Source organism: Lepidochelys kempii, chromosome 5 (genome assembly GCF_965140285.1).
Source record: "Lepidochelys kempii isolate rLepKem1 chromosome 5, rLepKem1.hap1, whole genome shotgun sequence".
In the NCBI taxonomy this organism is placed as follows: domain Eukaryota; kingdom Metazoa; phylum Chordata; order Testudines; family Cheloniidae; genus Lepidochelys; species Lepidochelys kempii.
Window position 1 is genome coordinate 90,346,377 of NC_136384.1, and position 12,987 is coordinate 90,359,363.

General features: G+C 44.2%; 1 protein-coding gene across 9 annotated transcripts in view; it reads right to left on the reverse strand.

The window, feature by feature from the left end:
• The window catches only part of DAPK1 (death associated protein kinase 1), a 123,559-nt gene that overhangs the window by 66,186 nt on the left and 44,386 nt on the right, over positions 1-12,987 (reverse strand). For all 9 annotated transcript variants that reach the window (XR_012159054.2, XM_073344991.1, XM_073344992.2 and 6 more), the window contains one exon: positions 2,920-3,141. Coding sequence is in view for 8 of the 9 variants with exons in the window: in XM_073344991.1 (XP_073201092.1) it covers positions 2,920-3,141 (222 nt within the window). In the remaining variant the exon portion in view is untranslated. The remainder of the gene's footprint in view (positions 1-2,919; positions 3,142-12,987) is intronic.

Genomic DNA, 12,987 nt, shown 5'->3' on the forward strand with positions numbered 1-12,987 from the left:
CCCAATGCCCACAGCGGGGAGCCAAGCCCAGCCAGCCCCATGGGACCAGAGCTGCAGGAGACGCCCTTTGAAACATCCTTGGGATTGAATTTTGTGTCACAACTCAGATGTTAAAATAGCTAGAGGACGTGATAAATGACATCCCTGGAAATAACAAGTCAGAAAAAATAAGTCACCGTACATTCACTCTGCATTGATGCAGCATTTAAGGGGTCTGGAAGAAGGGACGGATTGGTAGGTCTTCCAATGCTAATTATAAATCTTCAAGAAGTTTTATCATGCAAAATATTTGTAGAAACGAAGAGCTTACATTTTTTCACTCTTCTCCTCCTTAATTATTATCAATGCAGTGTAGACAGGGAGCACAAATTAAAGCAGCTAAGATGATAAATACCAGACAGATAAGTAGAGGCATGGTAAACAATCATATGTAGGACAGCTGTAGAAACGTTTCAACAAGTTTACTAGGATTTATAGTATGTATAAAATCACAAGAAATATCCGTGGGAATTCTCCTCTTCTCTAACTTTGCTTCCTTCCTAAATCCCTATTGTTAATTTGTGTGTTGGTTAATAGGGGGGAAAAAAAGCATTGTATACACCAGGGGTCTCAAACACATGGTGCGTAGGCCGCATGCGGCCTGCAGGGTTATTTTCTGTGGCCCACCAGCTCCCCACGGCCCCCCCAGCATTTACCAAGAGCGGCTCCGGCCCAGCGCACACCGGGGGGCAGGGCAGGCTCCCTGCCTGCCTGCCCTGACCCCGCCGTTCCGGGAAGCGGTCGGGACCTGGGGAGAGGGGGAACAGGGGTCTGTGTGTTGCCCTGGCCACTCCTCCAGGTACCTCCCGCAAAGCTCCCATTGGCCGGGAACAGGGAACTGCAGCCATTGGGAGCTTCGGGAGAGGTACTGGCCAATGGGAGCTTCGGGGGAGGTACCTGGAGGAGCGGCCAGGGCAACACACAGACCCCTGTGCCCCCACCCCCAGGTCCCGGCAGCTTCCCAGAGCAGCACAGGGGCAGGGCAGGAAGGGGGGAGCCTGCCCTGCCCCCGGTGCGCACCGGGCTGGACCCGCCCCCTGAACCCCTCCTGCAGCCAAACCCCCTGCCCTGAGCCCCCTGCTGCACCCCACACCCCTCCTGCACCCTGACCCCCTGACGCACCCCTCCTGCGCCCCAACCCCCTGCCCTGAGCCCCCTGACGCACCCCGCACCTCTCCTGAACCCCCTGGGGGCAGGGAGGGGTGGGAAGAGGCAGGGCCTCACAGAAGGGGTGGAGTGGGGGCGGGGCCAGGGCAGTGGGGTGGTCAGTGGTGCGGCCTTCGGGCCAATGTACTAGTCCTCATGTGGCCCTCGTGGTCATTTGAGTTTGAGATCCCTGGTATACATACAGTGTCCTAAAGTATAAAACTATAAAAGAAGGGAAGGGGACAGTTTTAAGTGTACAAACTAGTAAACAGAGAAACACAATCAGCACAAAAGGAAAAGAAAAAACCAACATAGTGACAAAACAGAACCCCGGCCAAGATTCTGGTGCCAGTTTCCAATTGTGAGTGGTTGCTAGAGTTTTCACGACTATTTCTCCTGGGATAACCTAAATTTCAGCCTTTACGCCTTTGAAACGTAAGTGGAGCATTGGTGTACAGGCCTGCAATTAAACCTGTTTGTCATACTGATCAACGTTAAATAATGCCATAGCCTTGTTTTTAATAATACTCAGCATGAAACTGAATTTTGGCTAGAACCCCCCCATTCTCTAATGCTTCAGTAAAGCAAGAAGTGCTCAAAACACACACACAAATAAATACTAGTGCTATGCTGTGCTTCATGGGTGTGACCTAGAGCTTCACTTGTCCCAGTTCTGGCTTCTTGTTCTGAGTAAATGGTGATTCTGGTAAACTGAGTCTGACCAATACTGCAGCACCACAGGCCATCAAAAGTGTACAAAGAATGTGCTTGCCGCTGCCGAAAAGCACTTTTGGGGCCTTCCCTTAAAAGTGGTCTCTGTGTTTATCCTCTTAAAACCTGCGAGGGAATTTTAAGAACGGAAAGGAACTATCCAAAACCATTTCTTACAAATGTATTTTGCCCCTATCCCATCCATTAATACTAGCCTTGCATGTATTAATATGAATTAGTAAGAAGCATATGAAAGACAAATGCAGGAATATAAAAGCTCAGATTAAGTTTCAACATTGCAGAATGGCAACATACATTGGGTAAATCCTGTTTAGTTATACAGATGTAACAATGTGTCCAGTAGTGTTACTCTGAATTTACACCAATATAACGCAGAAAAAAATTGGCCCACTATAATAATTATGAATCAAATCACCATCTAATTTGGTTCTTAAAATCTATGTATCTAACTGGAGATATGTAGCTGAATGTTACCTTTGGATATCACCATAATCATAGTGACTAAAGTAGCAAGTAGAAAGACCTACACTGGATCTATTGAACTGTGATTCTACCTCTGGATTTTGGGCAAGCTATTTCACCAAAAATGAACTACTATGAGTTGCAAGTCTAACCTGGAATAAAGAGCTCTGGAGGGTGAGAAAACCTGGATTTGTGCTGGAAATGGCCCACCTGATGATCACTTTAGATAAGCTATTACCAGCAGGACAGTGGGGTGGGAGTAGGTATTGTTTCATATTCTCTGTGTATATATAAAGCCTGCTGCAGTTTCCACGATATGCATCTGAGGAAGTGAGCTGTAGCTCACGAAAGCTTATGCTCTAATAAATTGGTTAGTCTCTAAGGTGCCACAAGTACTCCTTTTCTTTTTTCAAAACACCAAGACTCGCCTGCATTTATACAGGAAGTTCATTAAGTCGTTACCACTCTGAAGGAAAGCCCCTACTTCCCAAACACAAAGACAATCTCCACCATGCCCCAAGCCCCTCAAGAGCTACTTACAGTTCCAGAATAAGAATAACATCTGTTTTGTTTTCATAAACATCATGCAGTGTGATCACATTGGGGTGCTGAATCTCTTTCAGTATGTTAACTTCTCGCTCAATGTCTTCTCTACTCACTCCCCGTCGGCTGGATTTTGTTCTCCGTTTCTTGATGAATTTTGCAGCATACTGTAGACCAGTACTCTTCTCACGACATTTTTTCACTACAGCAAACTGCCCACTAAAAGAAGCAGGAAGAGAAGGGGGGAAAATCTGATTCTAGGAACTGTAAAATTAGGGACAGTTTATGTTTACTACTGCTGGAGGAAACTATTGTTGCTTTGAACTAACAAGTCAGTAAAAATGCATCATTGCTTTTTTGCACAATCCAGCACAACACATAAACAAAGCTACAGGTGGTAAGGAAGGAGGTGTTAAAATGTTTCTTACATACAGACTCAGACTAAGGTCAGAAGGGACCATCATGATCATCCAGTCCAGTGGTCACCAACTGGTAGATCACGATCAACTGGTCGATCCTGGAATCTCTGACAGTCTATCGTAATCTCTGGCTGCTAAAAGTCCGGCGGCACAGCAGGGATAAGGCAGGCGCCCTGCCTGCCCCAGCCCCACGCTTCTCCTGGAAGTGTCCAGAATGCCCCTGCAGCCTGCAATAAATCTACAGGTAATAGATTTATTGTCCACAGTGGCAAAAAAACTGGAACTGTGACAGATAACTGCATAATTCTGGGATAGTCACTGAAAAAAAAAATACTGCTTTCCAGGCTTCTCCGTTCTCTAAAATAACTTTGTTTCATTATTTACCCCCAGACAAATTACCTTTAATTTCTTTGAAGTGGAATTCAATACCATCAATACTCACTTATCTCTGCCCTGCATATTTTGTTTTAAATGGTTTCAGGTAGTTTGGCTTTATTTCTTTTTTGAACACAGAGAAATGTAAGCCTACTTCTTGATATTGTATCAACTAGCCCACTAGAAAAGTTTTCAAGAGGAAAAAAAAATAACTTGTTATTCAGGAAGACAAGACCATGACACCCTTAAAAATGAAAAAGACCACTGATTTAAAGGATGTCTGAATCAAATAAAGTTGTTGACCCACTGTCTTGTTGGGTTACAAGGCTTTCGTTGGACCTTAAAACACACAGTGATTCAAAGCAAAACACCTCAAGAACGTATTTGCTGCTTTAAATGAATAGCATTTGTAACATTGTGTGATTTTCTGATTATGTTTTTTTAAAACAGCAAACTATCTACACGAGAATTCTCTAGGACGACTGTTCATGTTATTATATTGAGAATTTACAGAATTAGGACAACAGAAATTAGAACCAGGAAAATCGTTTGAAGCCAGATAGTCCCTTCCTTTGGCCAAAGCAGGTTTGTTCTCTAAAGTATATTTTCTAGTAAACCTAAACTAAATCAAGGCATACTGTAGACAGCTGTATAAAGCATTTAAAACACTTGTGGCATTTTGCCTCAATTAAAATATATGTACTTTTCAAATTTAAACTAAGGAACCCATCTTTCGGACATAAAGATACCTGAAAAACAAACTTAAAATGTATATATTGCTTTTGCGTGAAAGTAAGGACCACGTCCGATAAAATCTTTAACAACTGAGTTGCTGAAGATTCCACAGCCATAACCGAGCAGGTTCCTGCAGAAAAAATTAACGTGTGATTCATAACAAAAGTATTTATTGACAAGTAGTTTAAAAAAATAAAATAGGTTTAGATAAGGATCTATATATTTGTCTACTTTATAATCTGCATCCAAGTCCCACGAAGTTTCATAATATTATGCAACATATTTATCCCCTTCTGAGAATACTGTACCATGGTGTATTAAAAAAAAAAAAAGATTTTAAAAAAGTGTCTGGCCTTAACTAGCCATTTTAAAATGCAGATGACAATGTAATCTTTAGAGTTTATTTTTTAAAAGGGAAACATTTGATAGTTCTGTAGTCTCAGTAGGCAATGGACCAGATCCTTAGCTCTGACTGAGGAGCATTCAGGACAGCTACAAGAACACAAGGACAAAGATTCCCTTTTTGCTTTCCGACATAGAGGCCACTCTGCACCAGCAGGCCCATTACCAATAAAAACTGGAGCAGTTTGAAGACTGCTTTAATCTGTGCTAGCTGACAATGAACCAAAGGGGCTGTGTCCTAGCCAGATCCTCTTTTCCAAGTCACTTTAACTACACAGGGAGGGGGTAGCTTAGAGCCAACATGGGGAGAGATTCTCTAGGGTCAGATTGTCTAGCTTTAGGATCCACTTTGCACTGATGAAGAAGTTATAAGTAAGGCTATGTTTTAGTCACAGGTCACGGGCAGTACACAAAAATTCACAGCCTGTGACCTGTCCATGACTTTTACTAAAAATACCCATGACTACAACTTGGGCCGGGGGCTGCGAGTGCTGGGCGTGGGGCAGTCCAGGGCTGCTGTGAGTTCTGAGGGAGGTGGACCAGGGGATCCTGCTGGTGGTGGGGGGGAGGAGGGGGAGCAGCATGGCCCAGGACCCCTGCTGGTGCTGGGGGGGAAGGTTGGCAGGGCTCGGTGGGCTGCTCCCACCACAAGTGCCAGCTCTGCTGCAGCTCCCACTGGCTGGGAACCACAGCCAATGGGAACTGAGGGGGCGGGGCCTGCAGGCACAAGCAGCATGCAGCACGGAGCTCCCTCCTGGCCCCTTTGCCACCTAGGAGCTGCAAGACTGTGGGAGCCGGGGAACCCCCCACCCCTAGGTAAGTGCCCCCCTCCCAAACACCCAAACTGCTCCTGCTGGCCAGCTCGGGCAGCCCTTGAGCCAGCACCAGCAGCTGCAGCAGTCATGGAATCCATGACTTCCGTGACCCCCAAGATAAATGCGCAGCCTTAGTGATAAGTGACTGGAGCGGGGCCCTGAATTGGCATGATAGTGCTCTGTATTCCCATACACAAGAGAACAAGTTCAATTCCTGGCATTTTTCTCCTTCTGTTGGAAGGGATTGGAGAAGCTGTAGGGTTCTCCACACATCTGCACAGAGACTATGAAACACAGAAAACCCAGGCTCAGCTGTACTTGAAAAAGCAGTCTGCTACTTTGGAAACCGTCACCATCAAATGATTGAGCCAGCGGATCACCATAGCTCAAAAACAGTAGTCAGAAAACAGAGATATGTCAGCTTAGTAGGGAAACTTCTGAATGAGCTAAAATGATCAAGTGGTAAGAGGTCTTCACACTCTCTTAGCTGATTTGCATTCTATGACTTGATTGAGAATGCACAGACTTCTATGTTCCTCTGACAGGCAAGATTACAACCAATCTTCATCCAGGATTTTCTTTTTCTCTAGGGTTCCCTCCTGCTTCTCCAACTTGAGTCCTTCAAGTCTGAAACCCTACTGTATTTCCCCAACTAAAGTGGTGAGACAGTATCTTGTGAAGTCTGGCAGGATGGAAGTCTACGCTGTTGAAAGCAAGTTATCTGGTAAATGGTAACTATTTGCCTTTCTATGGTTAGGTCTGTAACAGCACTGAGGCTGGGTTCTGAATCATACACAGCACCCTATGGCACTGTCTGCAATGATAAACATAAACGTATGATCACACAGCATAAAACAAGATTTCCATCAGAATGGACAAAAACTGTTGGTTTAACCACAAGCAGCTGATGCAATGTTAAAACACATGGAGGATTTAACAACATTCTACTACAGATTTTACCACTATGTAATTTCCCAGCACTTAAAAAGGTTGGTGAGAAAAACACCCTATGGAAGGAGAACAAGAGACTTGAGGCTGAACTAGAAGAGCAAGGTTGATAGTGAGGGAAGGAGGGGAATGGAAACCACTGACCTCGTCACACACTCCTTCCAAAGGAGAAGCCCTGATCTAAGACACAGCAATAAAGAGGAGATGCTGGAACTACAGAAATATTAATGTGAAACAGTTGAAAGACTTATTATTATTTACAGCACTCTAATGTTCTAAGTGCTTTACAGTGCCCCCAGCAGCTCACAATCCACTTTGTGTACATGTAAAAAGCTACCCTGTTATTCCAAATGTACACCCTTCTGTGGGATATATGAAAGCCACCCTTACATCAAAGAACAATTAAGCAACCATTACACAGTATAAAGAACTAAACGCATCAGTCACAATTTTCCACCAAAAAACTACTAAGGGCTAACCACACACACACACACACACGAGATACCTGCTCCAGCCACTGCTTGATTTAGATAGCAAAAACAGATCCAATATGAACCTGGCAATTTACTAGAGGCTAGTCTTGAAAAACCAACATTGTTTTAGTATGTGGATATACAATGGATTCCGAAATCCAGTCAAATCTGGGATTTGAGTACAAAATCCAGTAGGTTTACTAATGACTGTTTTGTCAGTTCAACATATGCAGTTAATCTTCTGAAGAACCTTGCTCTTTGATTTCTGATCTTCACTCCTTGCAGGAAATTGCTCTTTAACCCCTCTATCTGCAAAAAGCAACAATTAATTTTTGGTTTATTTCTTTTTAATCTAAAAATGACTTGCAAGAATTTTCAAATAATGCATTAAGTGTAGAGTTCTATGCTGAAGAAAGGAGGCACCCACAGTGGCATTGGAACAATTTTTATAGTGAGGATACTGAAAGCCATTGAACAAAACTGTAAACCCTTTACATGATGGAAACCATTTCAAGCCGGGGGTGCTGCCGCATCCCCACCACCCATAGGCGCTTTACAACCTAAGGCACTGAAATTTGTCTCCCACCAACGAAAGCATCCTGTTACAGTGACACAGTAACACCTCCTGAACAATTCTGAACCATTGCTGATGTACTGTGGGCGATGCAGTGCAACTGCAAACTCCACGTGACCTATGATGACCCTAACAATCCTCCAGCGGCTGTCCCATAATGCCCGACACTGACAGCTCTGCTCACAGTTGTGACGTCCATTGCCCAGGGTTCACGGACACGGGAAGGGGTTCTCCCCACCACTTTAAAAATCCAGCATACTTTGAAAAGCCTTTTCCCGATTGCCTAGCTTAGCAAGTACACTTTGTAGCTCTCTCTTGTTGTGTGCACCTGCCCAACCAACCATGCCAGCTGCATGCTCCAGACATACTCCCACCTGGAGTAGACAGAAGTTATTGGATCTCCTGGGCCTGTGGGGAGAAGACACTGTACTGTGCAGGCACAGCTACAGACTACCTGTAGAAACATGGAAATCTACCAGCAGATTGCATGGGGAAAGCAGGAGAAGGGGTATGACAGGGATCAGAAGCTGTGCCATGCGAAAGCAAAGGAATGGAGGCTGGCATACCAGGAGGCCAGGGAGGCCAATACTTGATCTGGCGCCAAGCTGCAGTCCTGCCTCTTCTACAAAGGGCTGCATATTATACTTGGTGAAGATCCTGCCACTACCCCACACACCACTGTGGATACCTCTGAGGAGCCCAAGTCACGTGCCTCTGTCATGAAAAGCAAGGATCAGGAGGGAGAAGGATAGGGGATATGCGAGCAGGAGGTCCAGCTATGCTGTGAGCCAGGACCTGTTTGAGACTCCACCACAGTCCAGTCAATTCCAGCAGGCGAGCATGGGCGAGCTCAATGTAGGGGAAGAGTCCTCACGTAAGTGTGTGATTGCATTTTGTATTACCATGTTTAAGTGTACAGATGATGTCCAGCCCAACAGGATGACAGAGGTACTGACTTTTCATTACTTTACTCATACTAGAAGAGGTAGCAGTACAACAGAAAGAGGAAGTGTTGTTATCCGCTTTTCATTCCCTGTAGAATTAGCTGAAAGAGGCCATGCTGAGCAGTTTACGTACACAGGGATGTCCACTGACTCCTCCCAAAAGGCCTCAAATGAAACTTTCATGGAGATGCTCTACAATCCTCTCCCGAAGGTTTCTAGGGATGGCAGCCTTATTTCTTCCTCTGCAGCAGGACTTTTGCCCACGCCTGCCTGCAACAACTTTGGCAGGCACCATGGCAGTAAAGAGGCTAGTGACACAGCCCTGGGATGCCAGCAGCAGCTTTGTTACTCTCAGGAGCAAGGTATCAGCTACAATTACCACTGCCTGTGCAAAACAGTTCCAGTGCTCAGTGTCATTGTGATGTCCATGGAATCAGGGTCTGAAATTTTATTATTTCATGTAACCAAACAATTCCCTCCTCACTCTCCCCAGCCACTCGTCCCTGGTGGGCCGAGTGTCAATAAGGCACAAGTGTCAATAAGCATGTTATTTGTTTAAAATTTCAGAGGAGCACAGGAAGGGAGATCTGAAACTTAACTTTTGCTTTCCATTGTGACTACATTGACAATGATGCTGTTTTCTGTAGCGGCTGCCATTGCAGCCTTGAGGGTCCCCCTCACCACCCTTGGAACACCCGATTCTGATAAGGAGGAGAAAGAAGAGGACATGGGGGAATACGTTCGGTGAGATGCAGCATTGTCTTGCTGTATCAGACCATGAAGAGAAGGCTGGGCGGTTGAATACTGCAGACAATATGGAGAGGGAAAGAACAGACAGGAGAAAGGTGCAGGATTCAGAGAGGGAGATGCACCAGGACACAATGGGGCTTCTCTGTCAAACAAATGCTGAAGATTCTCACTGACCTACAAGTTCAACAATCACAGGCTCGCCTCCATTTGCAGCGGATGGAGAACTACATTTCAGCAGCTCCCTATACTCCTGACATTCCACATGGCATCAGAAGCCACATCCATAGCCTTGCACTCCATGCTGGGTGACAGTAAGGAGAACCACAGATTCACTTACACAGACCTAGGAGAGCCTTGGCTGCTGTATATATAGCCAAAATGAACTGAAATGGACATGAATGTTCTTTCCCTTTAAGTGGTATTTTGTTAATGTATTTCAGAAGTTTTGTCATTTTTATAGCACTTTTTTTCCTAAATAATTCATCTTTATTACTTTGCAACATATGCTGCAGAATGCCTAGCACTACTGAAAGCATCCACCACCTGTTATTGTACAAGGCGAGAGAACTCATAGGATCTGTGAGAGTGTAATAATTATAAATGCACAGCAAGCACCACAAAATTAATAGGGGTATTAACAGTGTTATATTCATAAAAAGTACACCAAGCACCATACAATCCTTAACAGACCCCAAAACTTCAGGGCCAGGTAGAGCACATTCCAACAAAACATATTACTGAGGTTGACTGTTAAATTGCTCTTTTAAGACCTCCCTCAGTAGCATAGCTCTGCATTGAGCTCTTCTAATTGCACTTGTGTCTGGATGTTCAAAGTCAACTGGCAGCCACTCCTCCTCCATGCCCTCCACCCCAGCAGCAACTTCTCTCCCTTTGCCCCAGAGCTATTATGCAGGGCACAACAAGCTGCTATAACCACTGGGATATTTTTCTCACTGAGATCCAGTCTTTGAGTAAACAGCGCTATTACCAGCATCTCTGCAAATGATCAAAAGCACATTCAACTGTCATTTAGAACCTCCTGAGCTAGTACTTAAATCTTTCCTTGATGCTGGAGAGGTGGCTGGTGTTCAGCTTTATGAGACAGGAGTAGGCTGGGTCCCCCAAGATCACTATTGGCATTTCAACGTTGCTAATGGTAATCCACTGTTCAGGAAAGAAGGTCCCCTCTTGTAGCTTCCTGAACAGTCCTGTGTTCTCAAAGCTGTGGGTGAAGTGTCACCAGAGATCCAGCAACACTTTCATAATCACAGAAAAGTAGCCCTTTCAGTGGAAGTGCTCTGTGGGAAAATGGGCTGGTGCCAAAATAGGAACATGCATGCTGTCTATCACCCTACCGCAGTTCGGGAACCCCATTGCTGCAAATCCATCCACTATATCCTGCACATTACCGAGAGTCACAGTCCTACATAGCAGAAGACCATTAATGGCCCTCCATATTTTGCATGACAATTGCCGCCAGGGTGGATTTTCCAACTCCACAATGATTTCCCACTGACCATTTGCAACCCAGAGTTGCAAGTTCCACAGAATGAGCAGCACTCACTTCTCAACTGTCTGCTCAGTTCTCATTCTGGTGGTCCTGCATTAGATGGCTGGGCAAACTTGGCATACAGATCCAGGAACGTGGCCTTGTGCGTCTGAAAGTTCTGCAGCTATTTCTCGTTTTCCCTGAACTGCATTAAGATGTGACCCCACCAGTTAGTGCTCATTTCTATGGTCCAGAAGAAATCTGGCTTGCATGAAACGGTCATGTCCCCTTCTGCTGCAGTTCTTCCTGCCACTCTACAAATACCAGAGAATTGTTTGTCCTGTGTTTGCAATGCTCATGACAGTAGCACAGAGCTGTGTGGACTCCATACTTCTGTCAGAGATAGACAGCGTGAAGTGCCATACGGGCTTGTGGGATTTTAAAAAGAAGTGTGAAAATTATGGGATATGGATGGCACTATGGGATGGAGAAAACTGCATGATGGGAACTTGACCCCAGGCTCCCAGTCACCCCCGCACAACTCATTTCTGCCCCACCATGCATTGCCACAAAACAGTGCGCCAGACGGTGGTTATTTGTACACTGGGATACCTACGTATGGTGCACCGCACTGAGCATCCACACAAGCACTCCTGATAAGTACGTGCAGCACTGATGCAAGGAGACAAGTATGAATGCTCATGAGTGATATACTAACTGTGGAACCTTTACGCTGAAGTAATTTGCGTCATCCAAAGTTTGTTGTGTAGACATGGCCTAAGTAGTATTAAAAACCATGCCTTTTCCCACACCTGCTCCACATTTTGGGTACCCTCTAGGGTGATTTCCCAGCCAACCTGTTAGAGCACGAAGCTGACCTATTGGGGACAAAGGATGGGAGTCCAGGTAAGAGAAGTAGTTTTTTTAAACATATGGCACAGTTTTTGCAAAAATTTTATTTCTCTATACCCCAAAGGTTATATTACCTAAATCTACTGAAAGGTGTTCCAAAACTACACCACATCATTTAAAAACAAATGCCATTCACTTGACTCCTTATATGGACTGGTTGCAACCATGCTCTAGTGGGGTTCTATGATTGAGAACTACTTTAGAGAATTGTGCAGTGTCTGAAATGAATAAGGTAAAACATTTTTTTTCTTACATGCTGAATAGCCTTCTTAGTCTTCCTATTTGTGGTATTCAGTACATAATAAGAAACAACTAGCTGTGGGATTAAGTACTGTATCTACAGATCACCTTTACGCCGTACTCAAATGGCTACTTCATGGCTGTGACCTCAAAGCCAAGCCATTTTGTTTTTTTCCTCCCTTTTCCTTTTCAAAGTGTAGGAAAAACAAACAAATGCCATTTTACTAAATAAGAACTATTAGGACTGCTGCATGCAAACTGTAGTCAGCTATATATTGACTGGCTCAGTTCCTTCCAGTGATTTTCTCTCATTGCTCACCTTCGTTCTGAGTGCAGCATACATTCACTACCTTTTATAAAGTAGCAAGACACACAGATGTTATGTAGTTTTGGTTGTTTACTGCAGGAATCACATGAATTCGTGTCATTTTAGGGACAGCTAAACTGAAATAAGAGGTAAATCACAGAAACATGCACACACAATATTCTATGGAAAATATAACTCGTTTATATCAGCTTTTTTTTTTTTTTAAACACACAGGGCTAGATCAAGTTAGACAGTGAAATACGATGACTGGTTGGTGTGAGAACAAATACTTTCCTTAATAACAGTAATTTGTTTTGTGATCTCATAATTCCTATTGAAACCAGTAGTTAATTATTACTCTAAATCCGCTCCTTTCAGGGCACTTGGCATCATGCCTCCAATGCCTCTATATACAGTACAATGATTTAAAAAAAACCAAAACCAAAACCACCAACAACCTGTTTTTGACCAGTTATCTTATTAACTGAAAACCAATGTTTGTGTTTCAGAATTTTCATCCCTTAAAAAGTTATAAGCTGCCTCTCATAATGCAGTGTGCAAAAATGATATGATCCAGTGACAGACAATTGACACTAAAGCACTCTAAATCCCAGTGCTCGTTTTTTGGCTTCAATTCTTCTTTAGCATGCTCACAACACAACTACTAATTAGCAGAAATACG